This window comes from Oncorhynchus mykiss, chromosome 17 (assembly GCF_013265735.2).
Source record: "Oncorhynchus mykiss isolate Arlee chromosome 17, USDA_OmykA_1.1, whole genome shotgun sequence".
NCBI lineage: Eukaryota > Metazoa > Chordata > Actinopteri > Salmoniformes > Salmonidae > Oncorhynchus > Oncorhynchus mykiss.
In genome coordinates, this window is record NC_048581.1 from 14,780,787 (window position 1) to 14,799,198 (window position 18,412).

At 44.8% G+C, this 18,412-nt stretch overlaps 1 protein-coding gene across 1 annotated transcript in view; it reads left to right on the forward strand.

Annotated features, from left to right (window-relative positions):
- The first annotated feature begins 343 nt into the window (after positions 1-343).
- The window catches only part of LOC110519875 (armadillo-like helical domain-containing protein 3), a 62,811-nt gene continuing 44,742 nt past the window's right edge, over positions 344-18,412 (forward strand). The window contains exons 1-13 of the mRNA XM_036949056.1: positions 344-498; positions 2,897-3,006; positions 6,952-7,008; positions 7,314-7,460; positions 10,904-11,011; positions 12,020-12,112; positions 12,243-12,317; positions 12,645-12,731; positions 12,804-12,860; positions 13,335-13,378; positions 14,551-14,611; positions 14,797-14,843; positions 15,063-15,138. Of these exons, the coding sequence (XP_036804951.1) occupies positions 2,905-3,006; positions 6,952-7,008; positions 7,314-7,460; positions 10,904-11,011; positions 12,020-12,112; positions 12,243-12,317; positions 12,645-12,731; positions 12,804-12,860; positions 13,335-13,378; positions 14,551-14,611; positions 14,797-14,843; positions 15,063-15,138 (954 nt within the window). The 5' untranslated portion in view covers positions 344-498; positions 2,897-2,904. The remainder of the gene's footprint in view (positions 499-2,896; positions 3,007-6,951; positions 7,009-7,313; positions 7,461-10,903; positions 11,012-12,019; positions 12,113-12,242; positions 12,318-12,644; positions 12,732-12,803; positions 12,861-13,334; positions 13,379-14,550; positions 14,612-14,796; positions 14,844-15,062; positions 15,139-18,412) is intronic.

An 18,412-nucleotide genomic window follows, 5' to 3' on the forward strand; every position in this document is an offset into this window, starting at 1 on the left:
AAAACTGTCCTTGAAATACTCTTGATATGTTCAATGAACACTGTTTATAACCGTTCATGAGCACCAGTAATGGACAGTTTGGACAAATGAAAATATGTGAAAATATATATGAATGTAGCTAGATTAACTTTTGGCCAAAAATGAAATCTATCTAGTTTATTTAATGTATATATGATTTTTACAGTACAAATAATCCCAGAGGAAAGTACAAACACATGAAAGAATTACAAATACACTTATTTCCAATATTTTTATATTCTTGTCCTCCTAGTAGTGAATTGAACGTACTACTGTATGCAGAAGATTGTGAATCAGTGATAGCTCGCTACAGTATCTTCGATACACGACGACCAGTGACGGCACAGGCGCTAGGACCATGCAGTCTCCAGACAGGCAAAGGAAGTCTCAATCACAGCTAGCTAGCTAGCAGGCTAACATTGGTATCTGTAGTTTTCTGAGCGAACGGTATGGATTCATATAAATAATCGTTTGATTGAGGTAAGAAGGGGTTTGATGAATAATGTATGACAACATATACATCTTGCTACCTGTCCTCAAACGCTGTTAGGTTGTACATCGACAAGGAAGCAGACATTGTAAGAAAAGAGCTAGCTAGCTAGCTATAGCTAGGTACTATAGACCCACAATGTAGCTATGTATGACGAGTAGGTAACAGCTTGTTGTCATTAACACTAACATTTGCCAGCACTAGAGTGGCCGATGTTTGAGTTACACGTTAGTAACTGAGTTGCCTTGCACTAAATAAAGAGTTGTTTGACTTTTTGAATATGAACTTTTCGGTGACTGGAAACAACGTAGGTTGGCTACCTAGCTAGTTAACGTTAGCTAGCTAGTTAGCATGTTAGTTAGCTGTAGCTAGCTACCAACTGCTAGTCATTTGTAAACAATTATCTATGGTTTGACTGTTGTCTGCAGTGAACTGTTCTTACGTATCGTATGTTTTATGGGGATATATTGCATGAAACTGACATATCATGCTAACACTAGCCAGCTATGTATTCCATTGGAAATGTAGTCAACAGCTAACTAACATTCCTCTACAGTACAGCAGTTGCCCAATCAGTGTCCTGTTGCGCAAAGAGAACAATCAGGATACAGTCAGATAAGGATATGAATCACGATTAACTAGCTAACGTTAGCTTGTGTTGGATTCATTGTTTCTATTCTAGTAGCCTTTTATAGTATCAAATCGATTTATAAAGCCCTTTTTACATCAGCTGATATCTCAAAGTGCTGTATAGAAACCCAGCCTAAAACCCCAAACAGCAAGCAATGCAGGTGTAGAAGCAAGCATTATCACGTCACTTCTTGGGAATGACTGAGTGAACACATGTAGCTAAGAATGCTTTGTTGACAGTTTAGGATACTTGATTTAGGCCCAGTTAACTTTTGTTGATTGCCATAGCTGGGAATATTAATGTATTTTGTAAACATACATTGATGACTAATCATATACAGTATATAAATGGGTAATAAGTGACCGTTTTCTAACCCTGTGTTAAAACATTCTTGACAATAGAAGCACCTCCTACACTAACACTGTTGAATGAGGGTCCAAGCCAGTGTGGAATGCCTAAAACTGTTGTGTGTATGTTAGAGGTCGACCGACTGATTTTTCAACGCAGATACCGATACCGATTATTGGAGGACCAAAAAAGCCGATACCGATTAATCAGACAATTTTTTTTATTTGTAATAATGACAATTACAACAATATTGAATTAACACTTATTTTAACTTAATATAAAACATGAATAAAATCGAATTAAGCCTCAAATAAATCATGAAACATGTTCAATTTGGTTTAAATAATGCAAAAACAAAGTGTTGGAGAAGAAAGTAATGTGTGCCATGTAAAAAATGTGCCATGTAAAAAAAGCTAACGTTTAAGTTCCTTGCTCAGAACATGAGAACATGGTGGTTCCTTTTAACATGAGACTTCAATATTCCAAGGTAAGAGGTTTTAGGTTGTAGTTAATATAGTATTTATAGGACTATTTCGCTCAATACCATTTGCTTTTCATATACCTTTGACTATTGGATGTGATTATAGGCACTATAGTATTGCCAGTGTAACAGTATAGCTTCCGTCCCCCTCCTCACCCATACCTGGGCTCGAACCAGTCATAAACAGCGCTGTGTTTGCGAAGAGCTGTTGGCAAAACGCACGAAAGTGCTGTTTGAATGAATGATTATGGGCCTGCTGCTGCTCAGTCAGACTGCTCTATCATTGCGAATTAGTTTGCAATGAGCCAGGCGGCCCAAACTGTTGCATATACCCTGACTCTGCGTGCAATGAACGCAAGAGAAATGACACAATTTCACCTGGTTAATATTGCTTGCTAAACTGGATTAGTAGTTATAGCTAGTGATTATGATTGATTGTTTTTTATAAGATAAGTTTAATGCTAGCTATTAATTTACCTTGGCTTCTACTGCATTCGTGTAACAGGCAGGCTACTCGTGGAGTGCAATGGTTAGAGCATTGGACTAGTTAACTGTGCGGTTGCAAGATTGAAACCCCTGAGCTGACAAGGTGAAAATCTGTTGTTCTGCCCCTGAACAAGGCAGTTAACCCACAGTTCCTAGGCCGTCATTGAAAATAAGAATGTTCATAACTGACTTGCCTAGTTAAATAAAAGGTATTAAAAAAATAAATAATAATAATCGGAAATCGGCGCCCAAAAATACAGATTTCCGATTGTTATGAAAACTTGAAATCGGCCCTAATTAATCGGCCATTCCGATTCATCGGTCGACCTCTAGTGTATGTATTGTCTGTCCTTTTTAGTCTTTCTGTGTGATACTAGCTACATGCCTATTTGCGTCTGCTGTGTTTACATTTCTATGCTTACTTATTTGTGTGTGTCTCCAGACCCAGCCATGTCTCAGCTGGAGAAGAAGGCGGGGCTTCTGAGAAGGACGTCCTCCTCTAAGAAACCCCTGAAGGAGAAAGTAGTGCTGATGTATGATGAGATCTTTGCGGTAAGATAGAGGGATGGAGGGAGAGAAGAGGGATGGAGGGAGAGAAGAGGGATGGAGGGAGGGAGAGGGAGGGAGAGAAGAAAGAGAGAGAGGGAGGGAGAGAAGAGGAAATGATGGATAAAGATGAGACGAGTGGGGGAGCAAGAGGGAGGTAGAGAAGAGGAAATGATGGATAAAGATGAGACAGAGAGGGAGGTTTGTGCAGAGCTAAAGGGATATGGTCAAGTGAAAGAGTAAGAGCATAGGGGAAGAAAGAGTGTTAAAGGGGAAGAAATAGTGTTAAAGGGGAAGAAAGAGTGTTAAAGGGGAAGAAAGAGTGTTAAAGGGGAAGAAAGAGTGTTAAAGGGGAAGAAAGAGTGTTAAAGGGGAAGAAAGAGTGTTATAGGGGGAAGAAAGAGTGTTATAGGGGAAGAAAGAGTGTTAAAGGGGAAGAAAGAGTGTTAAAGGGGAAGAAAGAGTGTTAAAGGGGAAGAAAGAGTGTTAAAGGGGAAGAAAGAGTGTTAAAGGGGAAGAAAGAGTGTTAAAGGGGAAGAAAGAGTGTTATAGGGGAAGAAAGAGTGTTAAAGGGGAAGAAAGAGTGAGGGTCGGAACAGACAGACAGGAACAGAAATGAGGTTGGTGGACTTGCTCTCATTGTTCCTTTCACCTCAAAAAGCACAAGAAAGAGATTTTCAATACCCTCCATCTCAGATTGTCCTGAAATCATTTTCTGTACTTAGTAACGGATACGATTATCATTCCTGAAACATTATTTTGTTGAAATCTAATTTTATCTCTAAGAAATTAAGATAATTGATTGCACCCAAATTGGCCATTTTAATTGATAAGATTCAGATAATATTCAACAAATATAGTACCCAACATCTGATTTGGACCACACTTCTTCCTACCAATGAGTAAGACATAATGAATCCCCCCCAAAATTGTCAAATGCCACCCATGGACCCCCCCATGCCAATCCCACCCCAACAACCAGTATACAGTATCAGTTGTCTATGTTTGACAAATAGTATGAAACTGTGGCTTGGAGTATTGCTTCTCCATATTATGTCATGTGAATCTGGTGATGTTCTTTTTTCCCCTGTTCAGAGATATTAGTAATTGAAGTCTCTTGCATTATTTACAATGAAGTAGTGTGACAGTACCATGTTTATACCACAAGATGTCGCTGTTGCCGCTATACCGCAGCACAAGTTTATACATTTTGCTGGTCTCTTGTGTTTTTTTTTTTTGCAACTTTGGGTAAAAAAAAACTTTATATTTGGCTCATTATGGAAATAAATTGTGTGGTCACCTTCACAATTCAAGCCAGTCCTCCATGAAAGCAATTCAGTTTGTCCCAAGTTTTTAACTGACTTGCCTAGTTAAATAAAATTAGCAGCCTATTGCTTCAACCCAACTCTCCTTGAATAGTCCAAAACGTGGCCACTCTCTGAGATTCTCATATGAAGACTTGTCCTACAAGCCCAAAACTTTGCTGGAGAAATGAGCTACGGACTAAAATGTTGAGACAACCCCTAAGAAAATAATTAATTGCATGTTTTTCAATAAAATGATATGGAAACATGTCTATATGTGTTGTGATGAGTGGCATTTACCATTAAACCCAATACCAGTACACAACACTATACAGTGTGTGTTGGGGACATTTACCATTAAACCCAATACCAGTACACAACACTATACAGTGTGTGTTGGGGACATTTACCATTAAACCCAATACCATTACACAACACTATACAGTGTGTGTTTGGGGCATTTACCATTAAACCCAATACCATTACACAACACTATACAGTGTGTGTTTGGGACTTTTACCATTGAAGACCATTAGAGACTATAACATTGAAACCATTAGAGACCATAACATTGAAGACCATTAGAGACCATAACATTGAAAGCATTAGAGACCATAACATTGAAACCACTAGAGACCATAACATTGAAGACCACTAGAGACCATAACATTGAAGACCACTAGAGACCATAACATTGAAGACCACTAGAGACCATAACATTGAAGACCACTAGAGACCATAACATTGAAGACCACTAGAGACCATAACATTGAATACCATTAGAGACCATAACATTGAAACCATTAGATCTGCTGGAGCCTCATGGTGTGCTTGTTCACCAGGAATGTTCTAGCAGTAACTAAGACAGACCTTTTCTGAAGGGAATAAACCACACACAAAGGGGCTGTTTCCTGGACACAGACTAAGTGTAAAAGAAGGAGAAACTGATTTGCTTTCATGGAGGACTGGCTTCCAACCATTTCAGAACAAGCTGAGGTGGTGGGTGTTATGGCTGAGATGGTGGGCGTCATGGCTGAGATGCTGGATGTCATGGCTGAGATGCTGGATGTCATGGCTGAGATGGTGGGTGTCATGGCTGGATGTCATGGGTGTCATGGCTGGATGTCATGGCTGAGATGCTGGATGTCATGGCTGAGGTGGTGGGTGTCATGGCTAAGATGGTGGGTGTCATGGCTGAGATGCTGGATGTCATGGCTGAGATGCTGGATGTCATGGCTGAGATGGTGGGTGTCATGGCTGGATGTCATGGCTGAGATGGTGGGTGTCATGGCTGAGATGGTGGGCGTCATGGCTGAGATGGTGGGCGTCATGGCTGAGATGGTGGGCGTCATGGCTGAGATGGTGGGTGTCATGGCTGAGATGGTGGGTGTCATGGCTGAGATGGTGGGTGTCATGGCTGGATGTCATGGGTGTCATGGCTGGATGTCATGGCTGAGATGCTGGATGTCATGGCTGAGGTGGTGGGTGTCATGGCTAAGATGGTGGGTGTCATGGCTGAGATGGTGGATGTCGTGGCTGAGATGGTGGGTGTCGTGGCTGAGATGGTGGGTGTCGTGGCTGAGATGGTGGGCGTTGTGGCTGAGATGGTGGGCGTCGTGGCTGAGATGGTGGGCGTCATGGCTGAGATGGTGGGTGTCGTGGCTGAGATGGTGGGCGTCGTGGCTGAGATGGTGGGCGTCGTGGCTGAGATGGTGGGCGTCATGGCTGAGATGGTGGGCGTCGTGGCTGAAATGGTGGGTGTCATGGCTGAGATGGTGGGTGTCGTGGCTGAGATGGTGGGCGTCGTGGCTGAGATGGTGGGTGTCGTGGCTGAGATGGTGGGTGTCATGGCTGAGATGGTGGGCGTCGTGGCTGAGATGGTGGGCGTCATGGCTGAGATGGTGGGTGTCATGGCTGAGATGGTGGGCGTCGTGGCTGAGATGGTGGGTGTCGTGGCTGAGATGGTGGGCGTCGTGGCTGAGATGGTGGGCGTCATGGCTGAGATGGTGGGTGTCATGGCTGAGATGGTGGGCGTCGTGGCTGAAATGGTGGGCGTCATGGCTGAGATGGTGGGTGTCATGGCTGAGATGGTGGGCGTCGTGGCTGAGATGGTGGGCGTCGTGGCTGAGATGGTGGGCGTCGTGGCTGAGATGGTGGGTGTCATGGCTGAGATGGTGGGCGTCGTGGCTGAGATGGTAGATGTCATGGCTGAGATGGTGGGTGTCATGGCTGAGATGGTGAGTGTCATGGCTGGATGTCATGGCTGAGATGGTGGGTGTCATGGCTGAGATGGTGGGTGTCATGGCTGAGATGGTGGGTGTCGTGGCTGAGATGGTGGGTGTCGTGGCTGAGATGGTGGGTGTCGTGGCTGAGATGGTGGGTGTCGTGGCTGAGATGGTGGGTGTCGTGGCTGAGATGGTGGATGTCGTGGCTGAGATGGTGGGTGTCATGGCTGAGATGGTGGGTGTCATGGCTGAATGTCATGGCTGAGATGGTGGGTGTCATGGCTGAGATGGTGGGTGTCATGGCTGGATGTCATGGGTGTCATGGCTGGATGTCATGGCTGAGATGGTGGGTGTCATGGCTGAGATGGTGGGTGTCATGGCTGAGATGACATGGAGCGACTCTCTGTCTCCTCTCTCTCCAGAAAGAGGATCCAGCCAAGAACAACTCCCGTTTCTGGGATGAACTCTTCCTCATGAAGGTAAGAGAGAACAGCTGTTTAAATTACATTTGTTAACAGAATTATCCATTTGCATTTGTTTTTAAAACTTTTAGCTGTCCTTTGCGTTCTAAAAAGGGAATTTCTCTCTAACTATAACCTCGATGCACCCCCCTTCTCTCTCTCCCGTTCCCCACCCTCCTTCTTTCTGTGACCTCCCAACCCTCCCTCCTCCCCCTCACCTTTCTCACCCAACCCTCTCCCCCCCCTCTCTCTCCCAAACATCTTCCCCCTCCATCTACCAAACCTCCCTCTTCCCCCCCCCCCCCCCCCCCCCCCCCCCCCAGGTGAATCTGGAGTACCTGGAGGCCAAGCTGGAGTCTCTGGATGGAGATGAGGTGATGAAGATTAAAGACAACATCAACAGTCTGTTCCACCACTGTGTTCAGGCCCTGGCAGAGGAGCACCAGATCAAAGTGGTCAACGCCCTGCAGGTAAGTGGGAGTGTGTGTGTGGGGGGGTGGGGGGGTGGGGGTGTTCCACTATTGTGTTCAGACCCTGGCAGAGGAGCACCAAAAGCGGGACTTTAGGGATCATAGCTTTCACCTAGATTCACCTGGTCTGTCTATGTCATGGAAAGAGCAGGTGTTCCTAATGTTTTGTACATTCAGTGTAAGTTGCATCAGGTGTGTGGACTGAGGTGGAACAAAACCTTGACCAGGGGTGAAGAACACTGCTCTACAGACCTGTTATGGTGCTGACGGGGCAGGATGTATTGATCTCTACATGGACCTGTTATGGTGCTGACGAGGCAGGATGTATTGATCTGTTATGGTGCTGACGAGGCAGGATGTATTGATCTGTACATGGACCTGTTATGGTACTGACGGGGCAGGATGTATTGATCTGTACATGGACCTGTTATGGTACTGACGGGGCAGGATGTATTGATCTGTTATGGTACTGACGAGGCTATAGACAGGATGTATTGATCTGTTATGGTGCTGACGTGGCTATAGACAGGATGTATTGATCTGTTATGGTACTGACGGGGCAGGATGTATTGATCTGTTATGGTGCTGACGAGGCAGGATGTATTGATCTGTTATGGTGCTGACGAGGCTATAGACAGGATGTATTGATCTGTTATGGTGCTGACGAGGCAGGATGTATTGATCTGTTATGGTACTGACGAGGCTATAGACAGGATGTATTGATCTGTTATGGTACTGACGGGGCAGGATGTATTGATCTGTTATGGTACTGACGAGGCTATAGACAGGATGTATTGATCTGTTATGGTGCTGACGAGGCTATAGACAGGATGTATTGATCTGTTATGGTACTGACGGGGCAGGATGTATTGATCTGTTATGGTGCTGACGTGGCTATAGACAGGATGTATTGATCTGTTATGGTGCTGACGAGGCTATAGACAGGATGTATTGATCTGTTATGGTGCTGACGAGGCTATAGACAGGATGTATTGATCTGTTATGGTGCTGACGGGCTATAGACAGGATGTATTGATCTGTTATGGTGCTGACGAGGCTATAGACAGGATGTATTGATCTGTACATGGACCTGTTATGGTACTGATGGGGCAGGATGTATTGATCTGTTATGGTACTGACGGGGCTATAGACAGGATGTATTGATCTGTTATGGTACTGACAAGGCTATAGGCAGGATGTATTGATCTGTTATGGTGCTGACGAGGCTATAGACAGGATGTATTGATCTGTTATGGTGCTGACGAGGCAGGATGTATTGATCTGTTATGGTACTGACGAGGCTATAGACAGGATGTATTGATCTGTTATGGTACTGACGGGGCAGGATGTATTGATCTGTTATGGTACTGACGAGGCTATAGACAGGATGTATTGATCTGTTATGGTGCTGACGAGGCTATAGACAGGATGTATTGATCTGTTATGGTACTGACGGGGCAGGATGTATTGATCTGTTATGGTGCTGACGTGGCTATAGACAGGATGTATTGATCTGTTATGGTGCTGACGAGGCTATAGACAGGATGTATTGATCTGTTATGGTGCTGACGAGGCTATAGACAGGATGTATTGATCTGTTATGGTGCTGACGGGCTATAGACAGGATGTATTGATCTGTTATGGTGCTGACGAGGCTATAGACAGGATGTATTGATCTGTACATGGACCTGTTATGGTACTGATGGGGCAGGATGTATTGATCTGTTATGGTACTGACGGGGCTATAGACAGGATGTATTGATCTGTTATGGTACTGACAAGGCTATAGACAGGATGTATTGATCTGTTATGGTGCTGACGAGGCTATAGACAGGATGTATTGATCTGTTATGGTGCTGACGAGGCTATAGACAGGATGTATTGATCTGTTATGGTGCTGACGGGCTATAGACAGGATGTATTGATCTGTTATGGTGCTGACGAGGCTATAGACAGGATGTATTGATCTGTACATGGACCTGTTATGGTACTGATGGGGCAGGATGTATTGATCTGTTATGGTACTGACGGGGCTATAGACAGGATGTATTGATCTGTTATGGTACTGACAAGGCTATAGACAGGATGTATTGATCTGTTATGGTGCTGACGAGGCTATAGACAGGATGTATTGATCTGTACATGGACCTGTTATGGTACTGACGAGGCTATAGGCAGGATGTATTGATCTGTTATGGTACTGACGGGGCTATAGACAGGATGTATTGATCTGTTATGGTGCTGACGAGGCTATAGACAGGATGTATTGATCTGTACATGGACCTGTTATGGTGCTGACGAGGCTATAGACAGGATGTATTGATCTGTTATGGTGCTGACCGGGCTATAGACAGGATGTATTGATCTGTTATGGTGCTGACGAGGCTATAAACAGGATGTATTGATCTGTTATGGTGCTGACGGGGCTATAGACAGGATGTATTGATCTGTTATGGTGCTGACGGGGCTATAGACAGGATGTATTGATCTGTTATGGTACTGACGAGGCTATAGACAGGATGTATTGATCTGTTATGGTACTGACGAGGCTATAGACAGGATGTATTGATCTGTTATGGTGCTGACGAGGCTATAGACAGGATGTATTGATCTGTTATGGTGCTGACGGGGCTATAGACAGGATGTATTGATCTGTTATGGTGCTGACGAGGCAGGATGTATTGATCTGTTATGGTGCTGACGAGACAGGATGTATTGATCTGTTATGGTACTGACGAGGCTATAGACAGGATGTATTGATCTGTTATGGTACTGACGAGGCTATAGACAGGATGTATTGATCTGTTGTGGTGCTGACGAGGCAGGATGTATTGATCTGTTATGGTACTGACGAGGCTATAGGCAGGATGTATTGATCTGTTATGGTACTGACGAGGCTATAGACAGGATGTATTGATCTGTTATGGTACTGACGGGGCTATAGACAGGATGTATTGATCTGTTATGGTGCTGACGGGGCTATAGACAGGATGTATTGATCTGTTATGGTGCTGACGAGGCTATAGACAGGATGTATTGATCTGTTATGGTACTGACGAGGCTATAGACAGGATGTATTGATCTGTTATGGTACTGACGAGGCTATAGACAGGATGTATTGATCTGTTATGGTGCTGACGAGGCTACAGACAGGATGTAGGGGTTTGGACCATAGAGATAGATAGAGGACTTGTCTTTCTATCTGTGCGACTATAGCGTCTGTGACAGCATGGGCAGTGCCATTGAGACTACAACCCATAGGAATCCCCACCCAGTTAACTGCAGTTACTTTAAATTTGTGTAAACATGGTGGAAACCCTCAATGGCGTTGCCCATGCTGAAACTTCCCTTTGGTCACTAGAGGCCTCTATCATAATCTATGGTCTGTGGTGTTTGACCTTTCACCCACATTGTCATGAAGGTGTATCTGTCCCCTCCTCCAGACTCTGTGTGCGTTGTTCCGTGGGGTTCACCAGAAGAACAAGTCAGCCTCGGGCTTCGACATCATCAACATGCTCGTGGGCTTCGACAAGGCCGAGCTCCGCATGAAGGTGTGTGTGTCCTACAGGACTTCATGAAGAGTTTGGCGAGCTTGCTGTGTGTGTGTGTGTGTCCTACAGGACTTCATGAAGAGTTTGGAGAGCTTGCTGTGTGTGTGTGTGTGTCCTACAGGACTTCATGAAGAGTTTGGAGAGCTTGCTGTGTGTGTGTCCTACAGGACTTCATGAAGAGTTTGGAGAGCTTGCTGTGTGTGTGTCCTACAGGACTTCATGAAGAGTTTGGAGAGCTTGCTGTGTGTGTGTCCTACAGGACTTCATGGAGAGTTTGGAGAGCTTGCTGTGTGTCTGTGTCCTACAGGACTTCATGGAGAGTTTGGAGAGCTTGCTGTGTGTGTGTCCTACAGGACTTCATGGAGAGTTTGGAGAGCTTGCTGTGTGTGTGTCCTACAGGACTTCATGGAGAGTTTGGAGAGCTTGCTGTGTGTGTGTCCTACAGGACCTCATGGAGAGTTTGGAGAGCTTGCTGTGTGTGTGTCCTACAAGGCATCATGAAGAGTTTGGAGAGCTTGCTGTGTGTGTGTGTGTGTGTCCTACAGGACTTCATGGAGAGTTTGGAGAGTTTGCTGTGTGTGTGTCCTACAGGACTTCATGTAGAGTTTGGAGAGCTTGCTGTGTGTGTGTGTGTCCTACAGGACTTCATGGAGAGTTTGGAGAGCTTGCTGTGTGTGTGTCCTACAGGACTTCATGGAGAGTTTGGAGAGCTTGCTGTGTGTGTGTCCTACAGGACTTCATGGAGAGTTTGGAGAGCTTGCTGTGTGTGTCCTACAGGACTTCATGTAGAGTTTGGAGAGCTTGCTGTGTGTGTGTCCTACAGGACCTGATGGAGAGTTTAGACAGCCTGCTGTGTGTGTGTCCTACAGGACCTGATGGAGAGTTTAGACAGCCTGCTGTGTGTGTGTCCTAAGAGAAAAGTGTTCATGTAGCAACCCTTCCTCCGTTTTTGAAAACTATTTTCCCTGTTTGACCCGAGTGAACATGACCCGTGTGTCTCTCCCACAGGACCTGATGGAGAGTTTAGACAGCCTGCTGTGTGGGGAGGGTTCAGAAAGTCTCAAGGCCCTGTGTCTCAAACTACTGCTGTGTTTAGTGACGGTAGGACACACACACACACACACACACACACACACACACACACACACACACACACACACACACACACACACACACACACACACACACACACACACACTCTCTCTCTCTAAATAGTGTTTTTGTGTTGCAGGTAACAGACAACATCAGTCAGAACACCATCCTAGAGTATGTTATGATCAACAGCATCTTTGAGGCCATTCTGCAGGTAAGACTGTTACTGAGGACTGGGGATGTCAGTAATGTTAGGGTATTTACCTGTTAATATGTCATCCCAGTGAATTGATGACTGTGCCAATATCTCTCTCTCTGTCTCTCTCTCTGTCTCTCTCTGTCTCTCTGTCTCTCTCTGTCTCTCTGTCTCTCTCTCTGTCTCTCTCTCTCTTTCTCTCTCTGTCTCTCTCTCTCTCTGTCTCTCTCTCTCTCTGTCTCTCTCTCTCTCTCTCTCTCTCTCTCTCTGTCTCTCTGTCTGTCTGTCTCTGTCTGTCTCTCTCTCTCTGTCTCTCTGTCTCTATGTCTCTCTCCCCCCATGTAGATCCTATCAGATGTGTCCACTAGAGGACAACATGGTTATGATGCTGTTGTCCTCCTGGCTCTGCTCGTCAACTACAGGAAGTACGAGGTGAGCCGGCGTGTTTTCCTCCTCTGTTGACAGGATGGAACCGCTCTAACTCTTCTTCTTCTTTGTTGTCAGTCTGTGAATCCCTACATTGTGAAGCTGTCCATAGTGGATGATGAACCAACCCTAGACGTGAGTATTCATGTAGATGTCGCGTTGTTTATTCCTGCCTTTATTAAACTATGTCTCATGTTAATGTTGGGTAAAGAAAAAATGTTGGGGGCAAACTTGGTAGAATTGTAGGAAATTAGATCAACTCAGATACAAATGTGGTACTCTGCCGCATGGCATAATGAGCAGATTTGCATGAAATGTGTTATAAAATTGTAATAGATTTTTCTCTCCATCACATGGCACGATGTGTAGAATTGCAGGAAATTAAATACAATTTCTCACCACGCAAGGTGGGGAACTCCTGACCACATTTGACATGTTTTCAAGAGCTTGGTTTTCAGGAAAACACTGAAAAGTTTAAGAATCCCTAATTTAGACTTCAGAGAGTGTTTATCATAAAAAATACTAGAACTAACTAGAACTAACATACCCCATTCTGTTATCACGTTTTCATCAAAAGTCTCCTACTAAAGGATTCATGTCTTTCCCTAGGGAATGGGTCTGGTGGTTGGCCAAGCCCTGACACAATATAACAGGTAAACATTACTATCTTTTAACTGGCAACTTTAATGATCTACTTTAGAATTCACCTTTTCATATTTTTGGTCTATTTCTATTCAACAAATGAGACCTACTTTTTACTCTAGTCTCAGCTTGACAGCTTGCATTCTAGGTGTGTGTGTGTGTGTGTGTGTGTGTGTGTGTGTGTGTGTGTGTGTGTGTGTGTGTGTGTTTCTCAGAGCAACCAGGTTTGGATGTTAATATTCAGGGTGAAAACACCAGGAAGAGCTGTCTGTCTGCTTAGAAACAGGAGGAGCTGTCTGTCTGCTTAGAAACAGGAAGAGCTGTCTGTCTGCTTAGAAACAGGAAGAGCTGTCTGTCTGCTTAGAGACAGGAATAGCTGTCTGTCTGCTTAGAGACAGGAATAGCTGTCTGTCTGCTTAGAGACAGGAAGAGCTGTCTGTCTGCTTAGAGACAGGAAGAGCTGTCTGTCTGCTTAGAGACAGGAAGAGCTGTCTGTCTGCTTAGAGACAGGAAGAGCTGTCTGTCTGCTTAGAAACAGGAAGAGCTGTCTGTCTGCTTAGAAACAGGAAGAGCTGTCTGTCTGCTTAGAAACAGGAAGACCTCTCTGTCTGCTTAGAAACAGGAAGACCTGTCTGTCTGCTTAGAGACAGGAAGACCTGTCTGTCTGCTTAGAGACAGGAAGACCTGTCTGTCTGCTTAGAGACAGGAAGACCTGTCTGTCTGCTTAGAGACAGGAAGAGCTGTCTGTCTGCTTAGAGACAGGAAGAGCTGTCTGTCTGCTTAGAGACAGGAAGAGCTGTCTGTCTGCTTAGAGACAGGAATAGCTGTCTGTCTGCTTAGAGACAGGAAGAGCTGTCTGTCTGCTTAGAAACAGGAAGAGCTGTCTGTCTGCTTAGAAACAGGAAGAGCTGTCTGTCTGCTTAGAAACAGGAAGAGCTGTCTGTCTGCTTAGAAACAGGAAGAGCTGTTTGTCTGCTTAGAAACAGGAAGAGCTGTCTGTCTGCTTAGAAACAGGAAGAGCTGTCCGTCTGCTGAGAAATAGGAAGAGCTGCCTGTCTGCTTAGAAACAGATCACATTAAAGTAACAGATGATGAGATATTTCATGTCCATCCATAAACTCATAACCCCAGGGCAGACATTTATGTTGATTGTCATGTTCTCTCCCTGTGTCTGTGTCTCCAGACAGTACAAAGACAAAGAAGAGGAGAACCATGGAGGGTTCTTCTCTACACTCACCAGTATGGTAAGAACACATCTGATCCTGCAATGAAATATAGTACAACATATTGGGCCACTTTCCCAGACACAGATTAAGTCTAGTCTAATGATCTATGTGACCCACCAACACACCGTAACAACTAATCATTCTCCTAAACAACTGTCAATTTTGTCAACATTCTCTCATTGTAATTCCTGTCTTGTCCACAGGTGGGCAGTATGTTCATTGCAGATGCAGATGAGAAGCTCTCAGTACAGTAAGTACATGCTTAGAGTAGAAATTGCCCTTAGCCACAGATCTAGTAGGTGAAAAACACAGACCTGACTGTAGTTCAGTGTCTATAGGACAACTTCATCCATGCAGAGTGATTGGGACCTCTCTGGTCCCTTAGTCAGTGTGATGTCACAAATACAATCTGGAACCATTATTCTAATTGGCTGATATTGACTTTTGACCCCTCTCTGACCTCCCCCAGGACCAATGAGGCGATTCTGCTGGCGCTGTACGAGGCCGTGCACCTCAACCGCAACTTCATCACTGTTCTCGCTCAGGTGACTTAGACTACTTCAACTGTCGCTAGGAACAAAACTACTTCTATTGTCGCTAGGAACAAAACTACTTCTATTGTCGCTAGGAACAAAACTACTTCTATTGTCGCTAGGAACAAAACTACTTCTACTGTCGCTAGGAACAAAACTACTTCTACTGTCGCTAGGAACAAAACTACTACTACTGTCCCTAGAAACAAAACTACTACTACTGTTGCTAGAAACAAAACTACTACTACTGTCGCTAGGAACAAAACTACTACTACTGTTGCTAGGAACAAAACTACTACTACTGTCGCTAGAAACAAAACTACTTCTACTGTCGCTAGGAACAAAACTACTTCTACTGTCGCTAGAAACAAAACTACTACTACTGTCGCTAGGAACAAAACTACTGTCCCTAAAAACAAAACTACTTCTACTGTTCCTAGAAACAAAACTACTTCTACTGTCGCTAGGAACAAAACTACTTCTACTGTCGCTAGGAACAAAACTACTTCTACTGTCGCTAGGAACAAAACTACTACTACTGTCGCTAGGAACAAAACTACTACTACTGTCCCTAGAAACAAAACTACTTCTACTGTCGCTAGGAACAAAACTACTTCTACTGTCGCTAGGAACAAAACTACTTCTACTGTCGCTAGGAACAAAACTACTTCTACTGTCGCTAGGAACAAAACTACTTCTACTGTCGCTAGAAACAAAACTACTACTACTGTCGCTAGGAACAAAACTACTGTTAGTGTTCAAAAACTGGAGAGTTGAGACTAAATCACGGACGTTGGACAGAGTGGATTTCAGTTGTAACAAAAGACAGTTTTAATGAGTCAGAGATATCTTGTCCCGCAGTTTTACGTGCACGGACCTAGTTCACATAACTCGGCAAGGAGCCAGGTGAAAAAGAGGCCTATACAATGGTTACATACATTTTTATACATAGAATAAAGTAGGTGGAGTCTTGTCGTTTCGGTCTTCTTGACTGGTCGGAGGGTTGGAGGCGGGCCTTGCTCTAGCCAGAGCGGGCCCCATTGGTGCACAGCAAAAGTTCTTTGCTCTTGGGACAGGCCAGTTAGAGGGAGATGAGATGTGTGTTTATATAAGGAAGAGGGGGTCAGTCTTATGGCTGGGTGTATGTGTTCTTACTACGGAATGTCTTTGTTTATATGAGCTATGTGTATGAATATTTATATAACAAATCCCCCTCTTCACGTCTATTAGACGTGAAAACTATAGCAGAAAGGTGGCGGTTGCAATCGTGGGTATACATAAGGTGGTGCTCCTAACCTTGTCTGGTTTGCATGGTGGGTCTGTAGGTGTAGTGCTACGTTTGGGACGGGAGTGATTGGAGGGAGTGATATCAGGAAAGGAGTTAGGGACATGTGTAGGGGTTGGTGTATGTGATGTGGCAGGGTGAAGTAGTTGTTCAATTAACCATGTGAAAGTCCTAGGGTTACTCCAAATATCAGTATGAATATCACAAATAAGGGACCAGATATCCCCAGCCTCACCCAGAGAGGGAGAAATTTCCCTCTAACTGGGCGAGGTTCCCTTCTCAGGGGAGGCGGAGTTTGATGCCGCATCACCTGAGGAAGGAGTGTCTTCATTTGGAATCGAATTTAGGCCGCTCAAATCAGCTCTGACTTCAGTCAGTGTTCTAGAAGGAATTGGGGCTGGGGTGCAATGTGTAAGGCGGTGCCAAGGTGTGCCTGATTTACCTTTGAGACCTGGACTGAGTGTGAAGTAACCTCCTTCACTTCGTACGGTCCAGTCCACCTGGGTTCCAGCCACTTTCTCTTGTGGACTGTAACCCTCACCCCGTCACCAACCTTTACCTTCAGTAGTGTCGTGTCCCCCGGCAGCTCCCCCTCCTGGACCTTGTGAACCTGGGTAGAGAGTGCTGCAGAGAGAACCGTCAGTTTTTTCACATAATTAGACATTACAATTTGTTGTACATCAAGGGCGGGCATATGACCTCCCTCCCTTGGTGGACCATGCATGACTCTACCAGTCATTATCCCATGAGGCACATACTTTAGCTATCTTAGCTTTTGCTTTTGGTTTGACGTTCCACCAGATTTTGGGATTGGGGCCTGTACACAGATCCAAATCTGTGGGTTATGCCAAATCTTTCTTCCACCTGTCTCAGGTGTTTGTTAAATGTAAGCCATTTGTCAAATTTGATTTGTCTTGGGATGCCATACCTGGGTATTAGTTTGGTTTGTAGCCACTTAAAGACTGACCTAGCATTCTCCCCTTTTGTTATTATTGCCTCTACCCATTTGGAGAACCTATCTACTATGACTAGGAGATAGAGTTTGCCTTTAGATAAATTTTCGGGGCCCATGTCGGTGTAGTCTATACTAATATCCTGAAAACATGCATTAGGTATTACGTATGAGCCCATTGGTGTTTGATATGGTGTCTTTGGGTTGTGTCTGTCACAACCATTGCATTCGTCACAAAATAAATCATCGTCATAAAATAAGTCAGTCATATTTTTTATGTGAGGGTGCCACCAGATGTGCGAGGCCTTTTTGGAGGGTCTTTAGTTTGCCTTCGTGTGTGGGGCCATGTGTTTCTCATAAAAGTTCTGGGTCCATCAGTGTGGCCTGCTTCATGGGCATGGGCTGAGTCTGTATAGATATTCAGTCTTTCCTTTTCCTCTGATGAGGACCTGCGTCAATCCGATGATTTCAGCTAATTTGGCCGATGCTGGTTGAGGGATGATGGCTGATTGAAGGGTGACATCACGAGGTGAGCTGTTTTTTCAATAGCTTTTGCTACTGCAGCAACGTATCTGGAGCATGTTGACTGTCCTACCTCAATGTGGTCAAGTTTGAAGAGTAGTACATCAAGACCCTTCTCTCCCCCTCTTGTTTCTGGAATAGGACGGATGAGGTGAATCCTTCCCTTCCAGAAACATCCAAATGGAACTTGTTCTTGTAGTCAGGTGCCGTCAGAGCTGCTGCCGCTGATAGATCTGTTTTCAGGAGTGCTATGGCTATTGATGCTTCAGCCGTCCAGGCCAGGGGTGCATGGAGGTTCCTTGATCGTAGGATGACCGGTGCTGCCACCCCCTCTGGGCCACACCCAATGGTACAACACCTGATAGGTGGGGTCAGGTGCATCATGTCTTCGTCCCAGTCTGCAGTGTAGAGGCAGTCATCAGTTTCTGTTGCATTGAGTGTGCAATGGATCTCAGCTTGGGGAGTCTTATATGGGTGCAGAGTGTAGATTTGAGCTTTCAGTTGGTTGAACTTAAACTGGATGTGAG